At 42.1% G+C, this 23,596-nt stretch overlaps 1 protein-coding gene across 5 annotated transcripts in view; it reads right to left on the bottom strand.

The window, feature by feature from the left end:
• TBXAS1 (thromboxane A synthase 1) overlaps window positions 1–22,960 on the bottom strand; it is a 316,405-nt gene extending 293,445 nt beyond the window's left edge. The window contains exons 1-2 of one of the 5 annotated variants that reach the window (XM_073323035.1): window positions 22,811–22,960; window positions 9,206–9,368 (exon numbers count right to left, since the gene is read on the bottom strand). In XM_073323035.1, coding sequence (XP_073179136.1) covers window positions 9,206–9,303 — 98 coding nt within the window. In that variant the 5' untranslated portion in view covers window positions 9,304–9,368; window positions 22,811–22,960. Of the gene's footprint in view, window positions 1–9,205; window positions 9,475–10,180; window positions 10,204–20,070; window positions 20,107–22,810 lie in introns of those variants that run through there. The other 4 variants (XM_073323042.1, XM_073323050.1, XM_073323058.1 and 1 more) reach the window with 4 other exon arrangements.
• Window positions 22,961–23,596: the final 636 nt, after the last annotated feature.

Below are 23,596 nucleotides of genomic sequence, written 5' to 3'. Positions count from 1 at the left end.
TATACAGACACAGACATAGACAGTCCCTGCCCCCAAAATCCCAAATACACAACACAGACAGAGGGCAAACAGGCAAAGAGAGGCAAGTCATTTGCCCAAAGCCACACAGCAAGCCAGGGGCAGAGACAGGAACAGAATCCAGGTCTCCCTACTCCCAGTGCAATTTGGCTTCTCTGGAGCCCCACTAGCAGAAGCTTCCTGAAAAAGGAATTGAGTCAACTTGTCTCTTGCAAAATCTGGCCCTTCCAAAGCTAGACCAGCCCAAATCCAAGCCCACAGTGGAGCAATGGCTGTGGGCAGCTTCTGCAGTCACATCCCTACTCACCAGAAATGAAGGCCAGCAGCCTAGCCGCTGTCAGCTTGTGCCAGGGGTGATCTAACAATTGTGAACTTTTTGTTTGATTTAACTAACTTTACAGCATTGGAGGGCTATTTCCCACCTGGGTTCTAAAAGTTTTCCAGTGGAGTCTCAAGATCTAACATATTCTGCAGGACGACCTCAGTGCACCATTAGAACCAATCTCCCTACTCTAAATCAAACTTTATGCCAGAATAATTTAAGAGTCCTTTTTATTTACATAGGAATAAACAACCCAAGCATGGATCCCTTGACCTGACACTAATATGGTGCAATTCATTCCTATGCAGCAAATTAACTCAAGGCCTATGTGCTACTTAAGCCCTATTTTGAGGGCTTAAAATGGGGCCTAGGCTTTGTGCTGTTCCTCTGAATGTCACCCTTAAGGAGAGAAATAAGGGTATCAATGTTATACCGCGCTCAAGGAGCACACAGTTTTATCAGAAATAAAAGGGCCTTTATAGTTTATCCTATGAAGATACTAAAAGTATTTTGCTCTGAAGCTACAAAAATGATTTCAAGGAACTCCTTTCCATCTCACCCAAAAATAAAGAGACCTTTGTTTTCAGAAAGAAAACAGTACAAATCAATATTGTGATGGAACTTCATACCAGATATTCAGATCTTCCTTGTTTTCAGAACGAAAGATATTTAGTCATTAGTGTCCTGGCACTCTTCCAAATCAGAATTCATTAGCTTACTCTGCTCCTTTTCAGGCAAAGCTTGGTCTGGCCCACCCAGAGCCAACTGGTTTTCTCAGAGGGGGAAATCACACATTGCACAATTCCAATGTCATATTATATTTGACATTTTAGTGGAAACCCCAGATTTGCTTGATGTAAGACTGTATGACGGAAGGAATGAGGAGTTGGAAGATTTTCTGTCATCAGTGGGAATTTGCCCATATTTCCTGTTCAGTCAGATCCTTGCAACCTCACGTGGTGGAACTTTTGAACTAGGCAAAGCATTTCCTCCAGCTTAAGGGCCATTCTCTGAAAAGCAGCCAACAGGGCCAGCTGAGGATACAATGAAGGGTTTCCCACCCAGCCACCACCTGTCAACCTGATTACTAGTATGGGGGTAACCACACTCTCTGAGGCTGCCAAATTATAAAACATGGGTCACTCAGCCCATTAGTAAAAGTAATGGAGAACTGCAGAAAGGATCAGAGTTTTGGGGCCCCAATCCCACAAGGTGCTCAACATCTTCTGTAGTGGGCTAGAAGCGGAGGTCATTCATTGTGAAGCTGGTCATTCATGAATGGAACTGGAGAAAGAGGGTCAGATTTCATAAGAGACATAATTTAGTGAGGGACCAGAATGCAAATTGGGCTCAGGCTGCTACTTCACAAACACGAGGGCCTCAACATGTTACATTAGCCTCTTGGCATATTAAATAGACTTCTGTTTCCTGTTGTATCACCTATTACTAGTGAAAACCACTTCCCAGTAGCCCTAAGTTTGGATGCTTAACTGAATGTCTTGAATCTGTGAAGCTGGGCTGGAAGTCTTGAAAAAGCATGCTCTCATAAGGCTACCAGTTAGCCTGCAAATATTGCAGAAGCTGCTTTCAACACATGTGGTTCAAACAGGAACAAAGAAGCGCAGGGTTATGTCGGGGGGGGGGGGGTGGAGGAAATTACTTGAAAGGGGGAAAAGTCAAAAGTCTTTTGATCTTTGGATAAAAAGCCTGATTTACACAAATTCTTGTTTTATCAAAACTAGTTTTCCCACCCCTACTGATATGAATGGCCAGTAGAACTCTTACTGCTTTGAAGGTTTCAGAGCCAACCCCTTGCCCTAACATCTGATTTGATAAATTTCAGAAAATAATTTTAGTACTTTTTATTTAAGTTGACATAAAGTCACATTTGGCTCATACTTTCAAGAACTTTACCTTGAAACAAACATGCATTTCGAAAACAAAACTTTAGCAACATCTGAAAGAGAAGCTGTACACCACCATTGCCTCCAAAGAAGATTAACTAAGGAGGAAGCAAACCACCACTAAAACAGTGTAATTATTTTCCCCTTTTATACCATTATGGAAGATGAATTTATTTAGAAGTAAGCAAAATTTATTTTTATCTGGGTTTTTAGTACCTTTAGTAATGCATAGGGTTTGTTGTATTCAAAGACAAACAGACCGCACAAGTCACTAGATCCTAATTTCATACCATCTGCAAACCAAAATCACACACACACACACACAGAGACATCCTTTTAAAATCAGACAAGAAACAGTTTCCTCCCATTAGCATTTTTTTCCTCTCTCCCAGGAATGAAGATTTTTATTTTTAGGCGGAAAATTAAAGTAAGATTTTAATTTCTCTTTTCTCTCTTCTTTTCCTTTGGTTGATCATATTTTCTTGACTTTGTCCAATTCCTACAGCAACTTTCTCTGGGAAGTGTATCATCTTCAAAGTTTCCACGCCCTCTCCCAGTCAGCTATCCATGAGGCAGCTCCCTTATCAAGGACAGTAATTTCACTAGGTCATTAACAGGGACAATTCATACTTTGACTTTTAAACTGAACATAATGCACCCAGATACTACAGGTCACAAACACTGTATGAATACCTTAGCTCACAAAGAGACAGCACACACACCAGCAATATTACTGAAGGTATACTAGAGGACTTTTTTCGCCCTTCTGGGATACAGCACTGCTGTAACAAAAAAAATGAAACAGGGAATCTCAATACAATTCCTGTGGAAATGGGTGCACATCTCAAAACCATCACATTCAACATTCCTGGCAGTCTCAGCAGAGTAGTTAATCTCCATGCCCATTCAGATCTTAAGGGCTAAACAGTTCAGAGATCGGCCTTTCAGCTAACGAGGACTGATGTAGTGAGGAGAAGCTGGCACTGCCCACACAACATCTGCATCCAGTGGGTAAGTATAGTGTAGTACTGTACCCCAGTTTCTAGTCCTCTTGATCTGGTACCTTTCACAAGGCACTACAGTTTTAAAATCAAAGTTATGATACAATTCATTTTTACCCAGCTTTTAGATTACACATGATTGGAGATGGGTGAGAAGATACAGACAATTTTGGTTTAAGTTTTGGAAAGTTTTGTCATCTGGGTTTTGGTTTTGCAAAACTAGGGCTTGGATTTGAGCCTTTTTTTTTTTTTAATCTGTATTCTCTGGGACCTCACAAAACCCCAGATCTAAACATTCCCAACATTAAGTGGTTGAAATATCTGAAACCAAGCTGTCCCAAAGTCTGAGTGTTCTAAATCGGTCAGCTAGAGATGGGTTTCAGCTGTGAACTCTGATTCAAATACAGACCAAGGTTTAGTTGCTGATCCATCTCTCAACTTTATCCAAACTCCTAAAATTCAGGGGCGGAAAGGGTTTAAAAGAACTGTTCTAGTTCCAATTCTTCTCTAATTTATACAAACTGTAAGCTCTTTGGGGAAGGGATTGTCTTTTTATTACATGTGTGGACATTACCAAGACCAGATCTCTGATCAGCGCCTCTAGGTATCATGCAAGCAATAAACAATTTTAAATGTAAAACTGATGCCTTTTGAATGATTTGGCTTTGCAGCACCAGGCAAGGACATCATAAGTGCCTGTTTCACAATGGGTAAAAGCTAAGCGTGCAATGAGAAATGCGTGTGTGTCTGTCTCTCTCACACACACAAACACACCTCCCCTTCACCTTCCAATTTTCTAAAAAAATCAGGTTTGTTTAGACAAGCAGTTGAAAATCTAGTTTGAACACATGCGTCAGAGAGCTGTGACAGTGTCTTCATAATGTAAAGCTTATGGTACATTAAACTTTCAAAGAAAAAGGAGTTCCTGCTTTCCTTTTATCAACAGTTTCACAGACAGCAAAAGGAAAGCCACAAAATAATGTTTGCACCCACAGCCAAGCATGGGAGACCCAACTCAGCATCTAGTTAAAATGAAAATGAATAATACTACTTTGCACAGCTATAATATAGCATCTTTCACTGTAGCATATCAAAGAGCTCTACAGATACTAATTAAACCTTTGAGATATTATTATCCCCATTTTGAAGATGAGGAAACTCAGCCACAGGAAGGTTAAGTGAATAGACTGCTAGTTTCCACATTGGGAGTTGGAAGAGGAAAGTCTGCTTAGGAGGAACTTTTCTGATAAATTACTAGGATTAATTATTTGAGCCTTTGTCTTAGATCAGGACCCTATTGTGCTAGATGTTGTGCAAACACAGAACAAAAAAAGACAATAATGCACCAGAGTATTCATTTTGGTTATCAGAGAAATGGAGGGGGAAGATGAGGACAGATTTTTCAAGAGTGCTCAACACCCAGCAGCATTCCGTGACATTTGGCCAGGTTTTCAACAGAATTCAGCACCCAACTTGCTGAATAAACACTGAAAATGTGGCCAAACTAGTCCTTTTTGTATTTTGTAAAACTGTAAAGATTTAATCAGTTTAAAAAGACAGGTTTCTAAATGAAGGACAAAAATAGTAACAGATGATAGCCACTATAAATGTTATCCACTTAATTTAAAAAAAAAAAAAGCAAAGTACTTTCATAATGAGATAAAGGTTTTACATTGGACCTGTGCATTTTGGGACTCTTCTGTTTAAAAAGGGTGGGGGGGAGAGATATGTACCATGTATGGGTAGAGTGTGATTTTCAAAGGGTCATAACTCGGTGAAACCTAAAACAATTTTCTTCAGAAGACTCAAGGCAGTTCCCTTCATTTAGGGTTACTTCCATGCAGCAGCTGTTACAGCAAGGACCACCAGGCACTGGTGAGGTCATCAATCCTTTATTCTAGACAGTCACCCCCATGTGCTGACTGGCTGCTTGCTCCAATCCCTCCTGGCCCTACCTCCCTCACAGTCACTCCACTTCTGCCTGACTCTGCCTGCCCTCCATCCTTTCCTAATAATTTTTCCCCAGTCTCTTCTCCCCTCCCCAGCTGCCTGTTTACTTAGTCCCCTAACAAACCTCCAAAAAGGATTTTTAAAAAGTTGTAGAATGAACATGACATTTGCCAGCATCACATTATTCATTCTACTCATATCCCTTTGCCACACCGGTGCTGACTTTTGTTTTTGCTGGTGGGTGCGCCTCTCTGCCCCCGCCCCCACCCCCACCCCCGATGCAAGCAGGGGGCGGAGCCAAGCGGGGGCAAGGGCCTTGGGGGGCAGGGACACGGTCCAGGATCCAGGGCCCGCAAAAGATTAATTAGGCCCAGAGAGTGCTCGGCACCCCCCCCTTTTTTTTTTTCAGTGGATGCTTGAGCCCCTCGGAGTTGACAGCTATGCTTTGCCTGCCTCTCCTCCCCACCTTCTCTTTATCTTGTTTATTTAGATTTAAGCTCTTGGAGGCCAGGATTGTCTCTTAGGCCTGGTCTACATTTAAAAGTTAGGTCGACAGGGGTCAGGGGTATAAAATGTTGATCAGTGGTATGAAACAAACCACCCCCCGACTGACATAGTTACGTTGACCTAACCGCCAGGGTAAATGCAGCTATACTGATGGGAGAGTGCTTCCATCAACATAGCTGCTGTCACTCGGGGAGGTGGTGTTCTTACAGGAATGGCACAGCCTACTCCAATGGAAGGGAATTTTCTACATTATGGGGCTATGCCAGCATAACTTCAGTGACGCTGCTATGCCAGAACAGACATACTCTAACCCTCTCTTTGTATAGTGCCTAGCACAATGGGCCCTGATCTTGGCTGGTCTCTAGGCATTACTATAACATAAATCATACATTTCTGCTGAAGAGGTGTTTGAGATACATTGCAATAATTTCCTACTCCTTACATGCAAAATGGCTGAACAATTTTCACTCAAAATTAAACAAACAAATAAATAAAAAGCAACCTTCAGGCAGAGGCCAGGCCTGAAAAATGAAAATTTCAGAAAGTTACAAGCAAATGAAAATAGGGGGTTAGAATGGAAACATTCATGGCATCTTAACTACTTAATTGCTCGTGCCATCAGAGCCATGTGCAGGGACACTACAAAGGAGCTGCACAATGGCATATGCTACATGAATATAGCAAGTAAATGCTCTCTAGAATTATGGACACATTTTTATTAGCAACCATATGCGTATTATTTTCAATAATTCCCTGCTTGCAAGATTTCAGCCCTGAAGGAGTATTTATAACACACAGCAGACCTAACAACTCCTTATAAATAGCAGCTAGGTTGGAAAAGGTTGATAGGCTTCTAACACCAGCAGAAGCCACTTCTCTTCTTACGACTGCAGACGGATTTCAAGCCACTAATGACACAGCTTGAATCATGACATTTTACTGGAATAAACAACAAATGGATGGTGAAAAGATTATATCCGCAAGGTGAACTCTCACAGGACAGCTCAGATAGGTTTGATAGCTCAAACATTCTACGGGAAGTTTGCGAAACACACTGTCTTTTCATTGAAACAATGGTCCCTAGGCATCTGTATCCTTTAATTATCTCAACTTGTATTAATATATCTCCACAGATCAGCAGCAAGAGTTATAATTGCAACTGGTAGTGAATCCTTTTTCTGCTTCAAACAATTCTAACTACACTCTTTTGAGCAAATCTATGCCCAAAAGAAATGAAGCTTGAAAGCTGAAGTTCAGCACAGGCTGGGGGTCAAAGCCATGACTGACAAAACAGGAAACAATTCTATTGACTTCATTAAGTCAATAGAGTTCTGTGGCTACTGATGCCAACAATTAATTTTGCCCAGGACATAGGCCTTGTCTACACTACGGGGGAAATTCGATCTAAGCTACGCAATTTGAGTTACGTGAATAGCGTAACTCAAATAGAAATAGCTTAGACCTACTTACCACAGGGTCCACACTACATGATGTCAATGGGAGACGCTCTCCCATCGACTCCTCCTACTCTTCTCGATCCAGTGGAGTACAGGAGTCGACGGGAGAGCGATCTGCGGTCCGTTTAGCGGGTCTTCACTAGAACCACTAAATCAATCACTGATGCATCAATCGCCGCTTGTCAATCCCCCAAGAAGTGTATTCAAGCCCTTAGTGTCTTCACTTAATCTGAACAAAATGATTGCTTTTGATTTAACAGAGAGTTATGGACTCCTGAAAAGCACACACCTGACTGGGTCTGCATGTGGATTTATTATATTAAGAAATGCACACCTGATGGCAGATGCATGCACTGCTCAGAACTGTGCACTTTTGGAAGCTTGTTAAGAAGCAGTAATTGTGGCTTTGCCTGCAACCTCCCACCGCAATGGGGCTCTCCAGCCCCTTTTCTAGCTCCTGAAATTGTAGGGGGTGGGGGTTCCCCTCCTTGCAGCTGAAAGCGATCTATGGTCTAAACAGCATGAACTAATCTGTGGGCCCGATCCTGGACTCCTGACTCAGGCAAAGATCCCCATTGACGTCAAAGGGAGTTTTGCTTTAGTAATGATTATGGGCCAGATCATGGCTTTTAAACCACAATCCACACTGGACATTGGGTGTGCTGCAGCAAGAATCCTCAGTGTGATTTATCCGGATCTCAAAAAACAGACCACAAAACAGATGGGTTGGACTGTAACTTTTCAGAGGTGGTTTGGGTCAATTATTATTTTAAACCAAACTGGATCACCAACATATCTATTCAATACATTCTGCCAAACCACCTATGGTCCAACCTCACTCCCTTTGAAGTCAGCAGGAGTTCCCCGCCCCCCGGCCCCTTGACTTAAATGGAAATGGATGAGGCCTTAAGAGACTGAAGAATCAGAGCACATGCAGGCGAGCATCTCTCATTGACACACCTATGGTGTTATTACTGTGTTTTATCTTGATCTTTGCAGGTGGTCTAAAGACTGCATTTAGTTTAGATTTCCTAACATTTTCCAGTAATCTCTTCCTTGGACACACAGAAACAAAGAACAATGGCTGTTGATGGGGTGAGTGGGGAGGATTTGAGGCACAGCTGTAGTAAAAACAGAGATGGCAGGTAAACTATTGCTAATTTGCCTAATAGATAATCAGCACACATAGGCAAGGTTCTCTGTCCACTGTAATCCAGTTCTTTCCTACTTTATAAGCCTCCCTCCCCATCCCCTACTATCAGTCTACTATGTACCCAATGTGAGAAATAAAAAAAAAAAAAAGCAAGGGAACTCAAGAAGCGTTTACGGTGTTGGTAGGGTTGAGTTTAAAAGCCAAACAAAGGGTGTGGGTAAGATCAAGAGAGAGAAAGGTCCAAGACTCTGCAAGCGACACTATACTTCAGTGATTCTCAAACTTTTGTACTGGTGACCCCTTTCACATAGCAAGCCTCTGAGTGCAACCCCGCCTAATAAATTAAAAACACTTTTTTATATATTTAACACCATTATAAATGCTGGAGGCAAAGCGGGGCTTAGGTTTGGAGCGGGGTTTGAAGGCTGCCAGCTCGCAACCCCCCCATGTAATAACCTTGTGATCCCCCCGTTTGAGAACCCCTGCTATACTTCTTTCCTTTTAAAATCTGACCACCTTCAACATCTCTCACATGGAAACTTAATGGGGATAAAACCAGGAGGTATTAAATGAAATTTGATAGGGTTCCACAGAAATTACTCCAAATACTAAAGACTTTAATAGGGAAATTTTAAAAAACAAAAATAAAAAAAACCCCTATAGAAAAGACAAAATTCTCACAAATTTGACAAGACTTTCTAATAAGTGTCTATTTTATTATTTTAATCTCAGTATCTGCCTCCACTCCAGTCTCTTAAAATGAAACACTAAGACATTTTGATTGAGGGGATACACTGGTGCTGAATTCCTGCTGGGAGAATCTACTCCTGGCGCAAATTTTTTGGCTGGCTTTCAGTGTTACATAGATCTCATATTAGTCTGAATACACTTACCAACAGAGTAACATTAGGAGGATCACCAGCAGAGCCACTGTTACTGTTGTTCCATTGATTTCCATGACGGGAAATTTCAAGAGATCTGCAAGCTCCATTTTCCTTCACTACACAATGCTGGCCTTGAGGTTGATGGGGAAGTCTCCTCAATAACAGATAAAACCTGCCAGTTACATGAATGACAGTCTGTAGTGAAACAGGAACCAAGGGAGCAAAGTCTGTCAAACCAGCTCTAATTGTGAACTTTTCCTGTTCTCACTGACGGCACCCTCAGAGAGAGGCAGAAGTTAAGGGTTTCCTGTGTAATGGAATTAAGCAACTTTTTCCCCCCCTTGATGACTGTCGCATTAATAAATATTTACATAGCTGCTGCTTGAGACATCAGAGTTGGCCCACAGGTTTGCATGAGGAGGGGGAAAAAAGATAAAAGAGGAAATATATCACGTGTATGTGGAATAGATTTGAAAAAAAAAAAACCACCTCAATGTAGCCACTGTGCTCTGTAAATAGAAATAAAAATAGAAAAGTTTCTTTAAAATGTGAACAATCTGGCAACATACTGCTGATGCACGGGAAAGTTGCTCAGTAGGTAGCCCTGGAAATAGGCTGTCCATAGGAGAGGTGCAACAACAGCGCAAACATCCTCTAGTGTCCCTCTAACACGACTCTCCCCCGACTCGAACGACCATCTCAAGAAGCAAAAGGGTAATTCTGCTTCCCTGCCAGTTCAGTCCTTGGTATCTCAGATTAGACAGCAAGCAGAGTTGAAACTAGGGTGTTATACCAATAAAATAAAAACCAGCAGGATCTTATTAAAGGGGAAAAGGCAAAATACTACATTTATTGTGAATACAGAAAGAATCATAGTAAGCAGTTAGTTATAGCTATAACATTCCATTCAATCTCATATTTATTCACACATTCATTCATACAAACACACACATACAGGTTCTGCAAGGTTGTTATCATAGTTACCAGCCTTAGAATTGCTCATGCCAAGCCACTGGCCAGGTGGCCTGGACAGGAGGAGGGAGCAGGGCCTTGTCAGATGCACATCTGAGGCTCCTGGAAGTTGGTTTGCAGAATCAGACCCCAAAGTTCTCACTTTCTAGAGTCCATTTTTATAGGAATTTCTTCCTATGCCAGTCTATGGGAATTGCTTCATCATGCTGTTGCTGAATCAATCAACAGATAACTTCTGGCAGCACGGAGCCGTCAGGAATGTGCTATCTTGTTCTTTGGTTCTCCCATTGTTGAGGCTATTGGGTGGATTCCAGTCTGCCCTCTGGGGGTCCTCTGGTTATTTCCACTTGACGCCTTCTTCAGCCAATGGACACTGTATTCTTAGGCTGGCACCTCCCTGACCATTATTATCCACATACATCCTCTATCTCTATTTTAATCACAATTGTTAATACAACAAAAGGGAGGGGAGTCTCTGGGTGTGGTTTCTGTTGTTACAGAGTATTGCTTTGAGTCTCTCTCTGTGTGAATTGCTTTGAGAACAGACTCTGTCTTAGAATGTACTAACGCAATTAGCAGCTTGCAAGTTTCACACATAGAGGGAGAGAAACAGTACCAAAAACCAAGAGACCTCTAAATTAGTAATACCCTGGAATTTAAACTATGGGGAATCAAACTCATTTGTGATTTTAATACAGAACTTCTTTAATATGATCCAACAAGGGGGCCTCTCTATGATGGGCACACAGCTACTTATATATAAAGCTATCAAATGCTAGTGAATTTCAAATCACAAATGGTTTGAGCCATAGTTAAAAGTGACTTTCAAGTGAGATACATCCTCCACCACCCATGAAATTCCTGGTTGCTAGGGCCATCCAACATAGTTTGTTGTTATTTAAAGAAAAAAATAGATATTGCACACAACCTATTTGAAAGTTATGCAAATTAAACTATTCCCAAAGAGAACTAGGTTTATAAATATCTAGTAACCTTAAGAATTAGACATTCTGCTCATCGGATCCCCATAACATATAAGATGAAAAGTAGTTTCTTCTTATTCAGCCCCCTGAGATAACAGCTTAGATGTAATGTGCGAGGCTTCTCCAATATCACTGTATTACATTTCCCTCTCTTATCAGAGAGGTTAATAATATAGGTATCAAAAAAGTAAAAATCTCTAACACAATAGAGTTTAATTTTAAGAAGATTTGGCTCGACTATAACTGAATCACTGCTATTTTAGTTCTCGGTGCTTCACAAGTACATTCATTCCTTTCCAGCGCTGGAGCCTCACAAAATAAGTAAAAGGTGTTAACCAGCTCATCAGCTCCACAGAGTAGCACAGTAATTCACAGAAAACTTTGCTTATTGTATTAATAATGCCATTGCTTCCAGATGCTACTCTGGGTCAATAGCAGCTCTGCTGGTTTGCTGTTGCCAAGTTGTCCAAGAACAGTTGCATCACAATTCAAGACTGGCGACATAAAGGATTAATCACTGGGCACATACTGATCCCAAATAGCACTGATCTCGCTGGACCTTAGTTTATATGGAATATTTCTTAAAAGCTTCTTGAAAAGGGAGGACGATTAGTCACAAATCTTGAGAGTGAGACATTAGATATTTTGACTTTGACTTCTTTGTTAAAGAGAGCATACAGTTGCCCAGAGTAGGCCTGATGCTTCTCCCACTGAAGGCAACAGCAAAACTCATGTTGAGTTCAGTCAATACAGAGTTGGACCCAGATCTTGCTTGATTATTTTTAGAAGCTCAATGGAACTTTCCAGGATCATGCTGGAGAAGGATAGGATGTACAGGTCTTAAACACACACATAATGAAGGAAAATGGATTTTCAAATCAGCATCCCATTTGGAACAGAGTGAATAAACGAGTAGTTTGACTGTTGTTGGGCACCGCATTTTTACACCTCTGCACCCGTTTCTTGCTAAAGTTTTTAACTTGGCATCTTCACCCAGATAGAGGGGAAATCATACAACAATAATCCCAACACTCACCTGGAACATGCCTCACGTGCCCATTCGCTACGAGGTATTTACAGTGATACCACAGTCAAGTGCCTAATTTCCCAAAAGAGACTTTGTCTCAAAGATCCAGCTGATGCCTTGTGGAAAACTTTGAGAAACATTCTATTTATTGGGCCTGTTTTCAGTATTTCTCTTCCCTCAACTCTTCATTACAAGAGTCACTTGCATGAGAAACATCATCTTTATTGGAGAGTTAATAGGAGACGTTTTTTCCCCCCATCTCTACTCCCAATCCTCTGCTGAGACACACCACATCTGGTTGGTATGAAAAGTACTATGATGTCAGTCAGGAGTATGTGACTTCATAGAGGGGCAAGTTCCATTCCTCTCAGTCAAATGCCTGAGAAGGCTGAGGGGAAGTAGAAGGGGGAAGGAATCCTCTGCACTGAGGGAGCAGAGCTACTCAGGGGCTGCTTATTGCAAGGTCAGGGCACTATAGGGCTCCACTCAGGTTGCAGTTCCTGTATTCAGGGACAGGCAGGGGAAGTAGACCCACAAGGATCACAATCCATTGACATTTATACTGTGCTCATCACTAAGGCATCTTCTTCCATCCCACATTCCCCTCCACAGCAGGGAGAACCCACAGAGCTCAGATCCGTTCCAAACAAACCTATGCTTGAGTGCTTCATATCCAGACCCTTCTCACTCTCAACGTGCAGCAGAATCGCTTGTGGAGACAAGAATTGGATACAGAACTCCAGCTGAGGTCTCACCAGTGCCAAGTAGAACAGGACAGTTACCTCCTGTGTCTTACATACAGCACCCCGGTTAATATACTCCAGAATTTTATTAGCCTTTTTTGCAAGTATATCACATTGATGACTCATATTCAATTTGTGATCCACTATAACCCCAGATCCTTTTCAGCAGTACTACCACCTAGCCAGCTATTTCCCCATTTTGCCTTGTGCATTGGATTTTTCCTTATTAAGCGTTGTACTTTTTGTGTGTCTTTGGTTTGAAATCAACAACATGAAATTCAACAATTTTGAATTATAATCCATTCCTCCAAAGTGCTTGCAACCCCTCCCTGCTTGGTGTCATACACAAATTTTATAATCATACTCTCTACTCCATTATCCAAGTCCATAATAAAAAATATTGACTAGTACTGTATCCAAGACAAATCTGTGCAGGACCCCACTAGTTATGTCCTCCCAGTTTGACTTCAATCATAACTACTCTTTGATTATGGTTTTTCAGTCAGTTGAACATCCACCTTATAGTAATTTCATCAGGATCACACTTCCCTAGTTTGTTTATAAGAATGTCATGTGGGACTGCGTCAAAAGCCTTACTAAAATTAAGATACATCACATCACATCTACTGCTCCTCCTCTGTCCCCTAGGCTAATAACCCTGTCAAAGAAGGAAGTTAGGCAGGTTTGGCATGATTTGTTCTTGACAAATCCATGTTGGCTTTTACTTATAACCCTATTATCCTCTAAGTACTTACAAACTGATTGTTTAATAGAGTCATAGATATTAAGGTCAGAAGGGACCATTATGATCATCTAGTCCGACCTCCTGCACAATGCAGGCCACAGAATCTCATCCACCCACTCCTGCGATAAACCTCTCACCTATGTCTGAGCTATTGAGGTCCTCAAATCATGGTTTAAAGACTTCAAGAAGCAGAGAATCCTCCAGCAAGTAACCCGTGCCCCATGCTGTTCCAGTATGTTATTAGGTACCGAAGTTAGGTTAACTGATCTATAATGATCTGGGTCCTCTTTGTTCCCCTTTTTAAATGTAGGTGCTATGTTTGCCCTTCTCCAGTCCTCTGGGACCTCACCCGTCCTCCATGAGCTCTCAAAGATAATCACTAACAGTTCTGAGATTGCTTCAGCTAACTCCTCAAGTACCCTAGGATTAATTTCATCAGGCCCTGCCAAATGGAATACATCTAAATATTCTTTACCCTGGTGTTTCCCTGTTCTGGCTTACATTCCTTCCTTCCTTGATGTTAATATTAATTGTGTTCAATATCTGTTCACAATTAACCTTTTTAGTAAAGACGGAAACAAAATAAGCATTCAACACCTCACTTCTTGATGTCATGTGTTAGCAGGGACAGAGAGCTAATAAGTAGTGGACCTAAACTTTCCCTTTGTCTTTCTCATGCTCCTAGTGTATTTACAGAATCTCTTCTTATGCCTTTTTACGTCCCTTGCTCGGTGTAACTCATTTTTGTACTTTAGCTTTTCTGATTTTGTCCCTACATGCTTGTGCTATTCTTTTGTACTCAACTCACTCTTTCCTGTTGAAGCTGTTCCACTTTGGATAAATACTTAAAGACTCACCGGGCCAGAGAAAGAGAGAATGAAAGATTCTATAGCCTGGAAGAAGACCCAGGATCCAGATCCCTTTCTGCAGTGACTATTTATACACCATGGAACAGCTTCAACAGGAGAGATTGGATGAATACAAACTATTCCCCAGCTCAGCGATTACAGCACTCTTCTGAGAGGTGTGATAGACTCCATTCAAATCCTCTCCCTCTCAGGCAGAGCAGGGGATTGAATTTGGGTCTCCCACATATCAGGTAAGTGGTCTAACCAGAGCTAAAAGTTAGAAGATGGGCAGTACCATCACTACCTCCTCCTAAGGCCAGATTTTGAATAGGATCTCAGCTGGTTGGTGACCCCCCCCCCCCCGAGCATGCCTACTGGATCAGGCTTGACAGGCACTCTTCCACTTATTTCCCCCCACTTCATGGATCACTCTAGGATTTAGGTTTCCAGGCAGCTAGAGGGAGGCTGAAGTGTGCATGCCCAGAGGCAGAAACATAGACACTTAGGAAACTTTCATCCTGAAAACTTAGGCACCAAGCGAGCTGAGGCCCCTACAGTGTTCAACAGCAGCTGAGTGGGGGTTTTGTGGATCACAGTGGAGACTAGGAATGGGACTTAGGTGCTTAAACCCCAGTTTTAGGTGCCTAAATACCTTTGTGGATCCAGGCTTAAGGTACATGAGTAAGGCTGGCCCTGAGTTTAAGACATCTCCTACTGGTTGTCCAACAGTTCTGCAGCCAGTGACCAGGGAGCTATAGTGCCCTAGTTGTTTTTTTCCCCAAATGATTAGCAATACTTAGAGACCTATCTCATATTTATAGTGACATGATCCCTCCCTTAACTCTCTAGATTACAATTAAAAAACTGACCATCTTCCCCTGTATCAAACAGAAGGGACTCCATTAGAGAGCAACTGCAGACAGCCTACTTAAAAGTAGGACAGTGGGTTCAGAGAGAATTAACCAATAATGATCGCTACTCCACAGACGAAGTACCTGTGTTTTTTGAGTTTGCCAGCAATAGAAATCTAAACTCTTATACAGTTCAGTGCCCCCAACAAAAACAGTTCCATGTACCTCAACTAAAGGAGTCACAGGAGCGAATAAAAGGGGCGGGGCAAGAGGAATAGATGAGGAAAATCGGATTAGAACAGATTGTCACAGGGCACTGATAGGAGGAAATTTATGTTAGCATCACAATGTGCAGTCATCTGCAAGCAGTTTCTACTTGTGGGGGGGGGAAAATTGATCAGACCTTGAACTGAAGAACACAATTGCTTATTAGCCCATTGAAAAGAGGAAGAGATTGCAGGTACTGGCCTCATGCAGCCTGACACTGACATCCTGGAAATGGGCTGTATCACCAAGGCCTAGGGCAACCAGAAAGTTATTAATAATTGGGAAATAAAAGTGCAGTTACAAAGTACCTGGAAACAGCAAACACACCAACAAAAAACCTCAGTAGCCTATAACTCTGCAAAACACAGAATGAAAAGGAGGGCAGGGAGTCTGGGGCCTTTGATGAATACAAGGACCATTCTTTGGCCCAGTTCTGTCACCCTTCCTTACATCATGTAGTACATACTCACACAAGAAGTTCCATTGATATATATGGGTCTGCTCACATGAGTATTATTATTCAATGTGAATAAGGGCAGCAGAACTGGCCCAAGAATCTAACCCCAGTGATTCCAACAGCCACAACCAGAGGTAAAGCATAAGTGAAGTGGGGAAAGAATGTATGATTGGCTACATAATGCAAACATGCTGCTATTCACCAGCCAAAGAGGGGGAATGACAACTCTAGAACTTCCATCCAACCAGCACACGCTAAAATGGGTGAGTGGATTGGCAGAGAAAAGAGCAACAGAGAAAGCATCTAACAAAGTCATTGGTCTAATACTATTGCTGCAGGAACTTTTTAAAGATCAAGAAGCATGTAAACCACAGTGGCATGCTGTTATGCTATTATCCCACATGTATATGTTTAAAGGAAATGCTATTGCAAAAAGATTACATTCAACTGTAAAGTGTAATCAGGAAGCTGTCAATTACTGTTCTTTTTTTAAGCCTTGTTAACAATAGCCAGTTAGAGTCTATAGGAGGCCACAAAAGTCACTCCTTATTGCATTAAAAAGTTCTACTGGTGAATAAAAAAAAATATGGGGAGATTTTCAAAGGCAAAGTAGCAGATAGGGACCTAACTCTCCTCAGAAATCAAGGGAAATTAGGCACCTAACTGCTAGTTGTGCCTTTGAAAATCTCCCACACAGTATATACTTCAAAAACAATGAGTGCAATGTGTAGACATCCCAAGCTTTTACACATGCATATACAATACAGAATAGTCACCACGTTCTGTATTAGAATGGATATAGTTGCCATAAGAAGGGGATAGGGAATAAGTTCCTTCATACAGAGGTAACGCATAAAAGTACCGTAACTTGGGATGCCCTTACTTAGGCCCTGGTCCTGCCATACTTATCCCTGTGCTTAACTCGATGAACCTCATACATGTCATGAACATAGAGTTAAGCATTAAGTATTGGCTGGGTGGGACTTAAGACTCCCTGAGGCCTATGGAAACCCGCTTACCAATATGTAATGGAGTCTCAGGTGTGATAGCTTAAACAGTGAGGAGCAGAAGATGTCAAATAAAGTCGGGGTGGCCTACTTTAGCTTATTTGACATACTTTTCTTGCTATAGTCCATTTTTCTGGCTCCTTGGCATGCCAGCTACACCGAAATAGAACTCCCTTCAGCTCCCTCGCGCTCATTCTAAGTAGACCCAATTCAGAGGCAACGTGCGTGAGTAAGGGACGGGAGGGGGTGGGGGACATGCCAAAAAGAGAAGAAAATGTAAATTACACAGTAGTAAATGCAGCATTTCCAACTCTCGGGCTTTTATGGTGAGTCTTGTGATATCTGGGTGGGTTCTTCCTGAAGCCCCAGCTCCTTGACTCATGTAATTATGGGAGACTCTCACTTTTAGTGCACTAGCGCTATCAGAACGAGCACAGGTACGTCTACTTGAGCTGGAAATCACACCTACCAGTTCCATTGTGGACATGCCCAGAGAGTCCTAACCCAGCCCTGCTTCCCAGCAAACAGAAGTCATCCTTCCTCCTGGTGCAGTAGCCATTAGGGATGGGATCCATGAAGGTACTTAGGCACTTGGACCCCCCAGATTTAGGCACCTAAGTCTCAGTTTTGGCTCCACTACAATCCACAAAACTCCCGCCAAACCTTGCAGGTGCCTACACTCACTCAGCACCTAAGAATTCAGAATAAAAGTTCAATAGACCCTTTATTTCTGCCTCTGGGCATGCACACCACTGCCTCCCTCCAGGCACCCACATGCCTATCTCCCACCTACACCCCAGAGCAAATCACGAATCAGGGAAGACAGACGTTCGGCCACCTTAGTCACATGCAGGACCCAACGTGGTAGGCATGCTTAGAAGCTTCCTACCAGATTGGGCCCTAGTCAGAATCCAGGAGGAGGACATGGTGGTGGTAATACTGTTGCTGCCCACCTTATAACTTTTAGCCCAGAGGTTAGAGCATTCACCTTGGATGTGGGAGACAGGTTCAATTCCCCCGCCCCTTAGGGTGGGGAATTTAACCTGGGTCTCCTACATCCCTGGTGAGTACTCTAACCTCTGGGATAACAGTTATAAAGGTATGGACCACTACCTGCTCCTCCTGATGTTTTGTGTGGGGCCAGGCAGGCATTTAACTCACTCCTTAGGTGCATAAGCCACTTGACTCCAGGCAGTGGGTTCCCATTCATGGATTGCTAGCGGAAATAGGCACCTTCCTGTAGCCCAGACTTAGGCACCTATCTCAGACAGAGGGGAAAGGCTTAGGGCACACCCCTCTGGTCAGCATCTCCCACTGGCTAGCTTAGACAGTGAGCCACTTAACATGCTGGCTTTTGTGAACCACATTTGTAGACTGCTATCTCTTCCCATTCATTGTACAGGGAGCCGAGGTTTTTCACTCAGCTTTTTGGAATGCAACATTACTCCTATGATTTTCTAGGTGCCTGAAAGTTAGGCACTGTGATGCTCAGCATTGCAACACCTAAATCCTTTGGTGGATCCCACCTTACCAGCTTCCCTAGTTGCTTCAAAGAGTACTGTTTATTGGTGGTGACCCTTTGCACAGATTTCTGTATTTAGAACCATCCTGGAGACCATCTTCTGGCCAGCCTGAGTCAGGGATTTACCCATGTTCTTTTATTTACATATGAATATAATCAAAGGTAAAGAAAAGTGGAAAAGAAACATTAGCGGCAAAGGAGCTCCCAGATATAAAAAGAGGAGTGGAACCAGAGAAAGACAGGTTTCAGAAGGGGCATATATTAGTGAGAGACCTGAGGCTCAGGGGTGTAACCAGACGGGCTGCAGCCACATAGAGAGAAAGAGCAGAGCTGGAGTATGGAACACCAGTCTCATGGTATGTTTAATAAAGCCTGTCTCTTTCAGCTCTGCCGCATCAATTATTGCTAACAAAACACTAGGCTCTTCTGCCCCAGTTAAGATGTAGCTGAATTAATGGTGAATAGTTCTTGGGAGTGGCAATGCGTCTAATGGCTACAGCAAGCGACTGCAAGTATAATTTGCGCTGAGCTCTATTCCTAACTGCCACCAGTTTCCTGGTTGATCCAAGGCTAATTATTTAATATCTCTGGGCCAGATTTCCAAAGGTATTTAGTCACCTATTTGTGCCTTAGCTCTGTCAACTGTAAATGGGGCGGGGAGTGGGGGCGGGAAATACCACCACCCACCTTTGTAATGCTCTTTCAGATCTCTGACAGAGGAGCATCATTTCAAGTGTAAAATGCCATTGTCCCCTTAATATGTAAAATGCTAGTTAATTTTATTGGAGCATGTTTGTACACTGAGATTACTCCCCTTCATATGCAGTTACAACTGTTTTCTAAATGCAACACTGTATGTTCTCTGTTAGGATATAAGATTAATGAACTCTTTGTTTTAAAGACAGTTATACACCTCAGAAAACATGGGCTTATAATGGAAATACTGAGACAGTTAACTATAGCAGCACTAGCGGAAAGGGAAAAGAACTATAAATTCAGCTTGTTTTCCAGTGTATACATTGACAAGGTATGAATAATACATCTCTCTACACTTCCAACATACAGATGTATACATTACTCTTTCCTGTGAGGGTTACACTGAGCAAAGTCTTTAAACCAACCATTCCAAATGAGGGAAGGAAAGGGTTCAGAGAGAAACGAGTAACCCTTTGTCTTGTCTCTTACATTACAATCAGGACATAAACAGTGGTTGAAATTTACTAGTGTATGTGTTTGTGCTTAATTTTAAACACACAGGAGGGTGTGGGGAGGGTTGAGGAAGAGGGCTGGTATTTTCATGATCAACAGAAGGCAAGAAGTTATCCTTTATCCTCTTCTTTTATCATAAGAATTAGCTATTTGGATACAATTCAAGCCCTTCACTTAAAAATGTAATTCAAGTTGCATTAAAAAAATAAATTTAAGCAGATATACACAATAAAATCAACTCACCAGTCACAGCAAACATATTGATCCTCTTGCATATCAGACCTGGTCTCTAGCTACTAACCACCCCCACCCAGGCTTCTGAACACAGCTTTGTTAACCAATTACTGTAGTTGCTAAAGCATGTTAATGACAAACAGGCTCCAATCCATTTGTCAAGTGAAAGACAAGCAAGCTAATATATTATCAATTGAACTGTGACAGTGGGACATTTCTCTAGGTAGTAAGAGCAACCCAATACCGGTTTACATAATAAAGTTATCCACATGTTTTATGATTTTTACATGCATTGGCAAAAACATACAGCTGCCTTTTCAGACAAGTATTTTGAGACACTGGGTAACAGAAAACCTGTGTCATTTCAAAAGTTCAGGATTTGCTTAATAATGAGGTGGTGGGGAGAGGACCTAAAGAAGACTGGGTAGCGGCTGATTTAAGCCTTCTCTGCTGCAGTAGGAGACCTAGCCATTGTAGATAATAGGAGTCAACCACAAGTACAGCTAACATGGTTTGTCCTGATCTATACACCCCAATTAAGCCATGTTTTGCTCCAGTTCAGCAACAGGTGATTTTTTTTTAAAGTATAGACAAAGCTTGAGAATTAGATCCTGCTCTCCTTACCCAAGTAAGGTTCTCACTGGCTTCAGTTTTACTTGAGTAAGGACCGTAGGACCAGGCTCCAAGTTTGTCTGAAGGGCATGTAGTGAAATTTAGTACTCCCAGATGAAAATTTGTTCATGTTCAAGCTATCCAGTTTTTCCGGGAAAAGAGCTTGTTTTAAATCACTGTGACACACGCAAAAGCCTTGCAAGCATGAATAGCTTTTTCCTGGCACCTTAAAAAGGTGCAATAATGAGGGTAAAGGGACTCAGCAAAGTAAGTATCAAAGGAATGCTCTGGCTGCCTCACTATCTTATTTTGGTGTGTAGCCTGCTGAGCATAGCAGAGCTTCAGGAATTGAAATGGTTTAGCCTTAAAACTGCCATTGATTGGGTGGATGGAATTGGCATACATAGTGTTTGACAATGTACAAGCAGTGAAACACCCAAAACACTGACTTTGTAGACAAACATTACCCATGTATTTTATTATTAGTGTTGCTTACCTTGGCAATATTTCTTTAATGTATATGAGGCACTTAAAACTCAATCTTACTTACTTCCCACGCCAACCTTATGCTACTTTGCTGTTTAATACAGAAAATAATTTAAGACATCAGAAATGTCAAGACTATGATGTGTACAAAGGACTCTGAACATGAGAAGTACCTCACAAATTCTAAGCATTGGTGTGGCTTCTTTTCGGGTCATGGATTACTTTACACACAGGGAATTAATTTAATCTCACATCATTTTCTATTGACACCTCTGCCATTTGTCCCTCATTTTAGGTCTGTCAGAGTTTTGCTGGGTCAGAGGGAGAGGCTGGTGTTGGTTCTTTTATTCATGTTGCAGTAATTCAAAGTTCATGAGTGGTGACAGTCCTGAACCCTTGTGCCTTCTGCTTTCTCACAAGACATCTTTGGTAACTGTGTCAAGTATACAAGTCCCAGCCACATGTGCCTCAATGATCTAGAGGCTCCAATTCTTGGATTGTAATTCATTGTCAAAGCCCCGCCAGTATTTGGCACCTCTCTGGAGATTAAGAATGAAGCTGCTTTATCACCCAGTTTAAAAGGATGATAGATAGTTCTTAGGTCTACCAAGGTCAAAATATCTGTGTATTCTTTACTAATAACCTTTACTAATAATCAGAGCCTGTCTTCTCTGCAAGGACATTAATGATCCCATACTATTTTTCACAGAAGTAGGGATTTGCCCCACTAACCCTAGCCAAATCTTCCCTTTTAACCACACTGTTCTGCATAGTTCTGTGTGCCCATTGATTGCTGTCCTTCACCCCAAAGGTGGCTGCACTACAGTGGTGCTGCACTTATGCCTTGTGTAAAGCAATTTGTGATCCTTGAGCATAAACTGTTAACTATGATCAAAGCGTGAAAAATTTCCTAGACACCAACTAGTCAGAGGACTAAGGCCAACATTTTCAGGAACATTCACTAACTGTTCATGCCTCAGTCACTGAGCACCCAGCACCATCCTTTGTCCTCTCTCCATTGACTGCCTCTGCTGCTACCGCTCAGCCTTCCCAAGCAGCATCTGCATAAAACTGACGTGTTTCTGGGGAGTTTCGCTGCCGCCCACAGGATTCTGAACTGCAGCAGTATCGAAGAGCCCTGACAATTTATCTTGGCTACTGCTCAAACTTATCAGAGACCGCGGCAGCACTGGAACCATCAATAGACATAGGCAGACGCTGCTGCATCACTCTACTCCAAGTTCACATTTGGATGTTTCTAGTTCTTATGGTTGGGGCGATAAAGGCTTTTTTAAAAAACAAACACAAAAGCTTAAATTCAGCAAGAGTTCATGGGATCGATCCCTGACACACCACAGCAAGCTTTGCCATCACAATAGGGAGTAGACTTTTCCCTTCAAATTCTTATTTTATGACTGTCAACCTCTAGGCATATGAGGTACCATGCTACACACCTAACCAGAGCCACAAGGCAGGTGACTCCCCTGGTCCACAGGTGACCTAGCTGCTACGTCTGCAGGAATTTTCCCACCCCAGCAAAATAAGATGATTGCCCAAACTGAATGAAATGTCACAGGCTCTTAGCCAGAAAACACAATACAAAACCCACCAAAGAGAGCTACAACCCCAGCAAAGCCTAGCATGACCTTACCTTTAAATCTCTCCCATGTAGCTCTCATCAATTCCTGTTTGGCTTGTTATCAAGCAACTGCATTGTGACAATCTCGAAGGGAGTGGTGGAGAATGTAGTTCAGCTTCCCTGCAAAGGGACAGGTGCTTGTAAATCTGCCCTCAGCTGAGGACTAAGGGAAGCAGCAATAGAACTACCATTCCCAGAACCCCTGCGGGGGACCACATTCCTCCCCTTTTCTCTGTTCCTTGCACAAATGGATTGTGGGGATTGTAGTTCCCACGCTACAGGCAGCTCTCGTCCGGGTCAGTAAAAGGGCCAGGGGCCGTGACATCTCAGGATTGATTCTAATGCACCTGGAGAGCGGGGTGTCATGGTTTGCTTTGTGGAAGAAATCGAAACATGTTGCAACGTGTTGAATTGGAACTGAAGCCCCCCAATGTATAAAAACTATAAGACTACAAAATAATTTCACCCTTAAATTCATTGCAGGAAAATGTTGACATCTTTTTGTGGTTTTTTTTCTTTAAATGTAAACAGGTATTGCAAAAAATTTTAAAAAGACAACTGCATCTTTAATGTTCGCATGCATTAATGAGTTAAGTGGTGTCTTAATTATGCTATCAGGCCCCAGTCAAGGAAACACAGGTCCAACTTTAATCTCCCACAAAAATCAATGGGTCTACTGCTCAGCTGTTTAAAATTAGCATGTGCAATAGTGGCAGCCCCATGCATCCAAAAATCATGAGTGAGGATTTCCAAAAATCACAAGATTAGCTTTAAAATCATCATAAAAAATTCTGGGCT

The sequence above is a fragment of the Lepidochelys kempii genome, chromosome 1 (assembly GCF_965140265.1).
Source record: "Lepidochelys kempii isolate rLepKem1 chromosome 1, rLepKem1.hap2, whole genome shotgun sequence".
In the NCBI taxonomy this organism is placed as follows: domain Eukaryota; kingdom Metazoa; phylum Chordata; order Testudines; family Cheloniidae; genus Lepidochelys; species Lepidochelys kempii.
The sequence above is the reverse complement of the archived record's forward strand: the minus strand, read 5'-3'. Positions and strand labels throughout refer to the sequence as shown.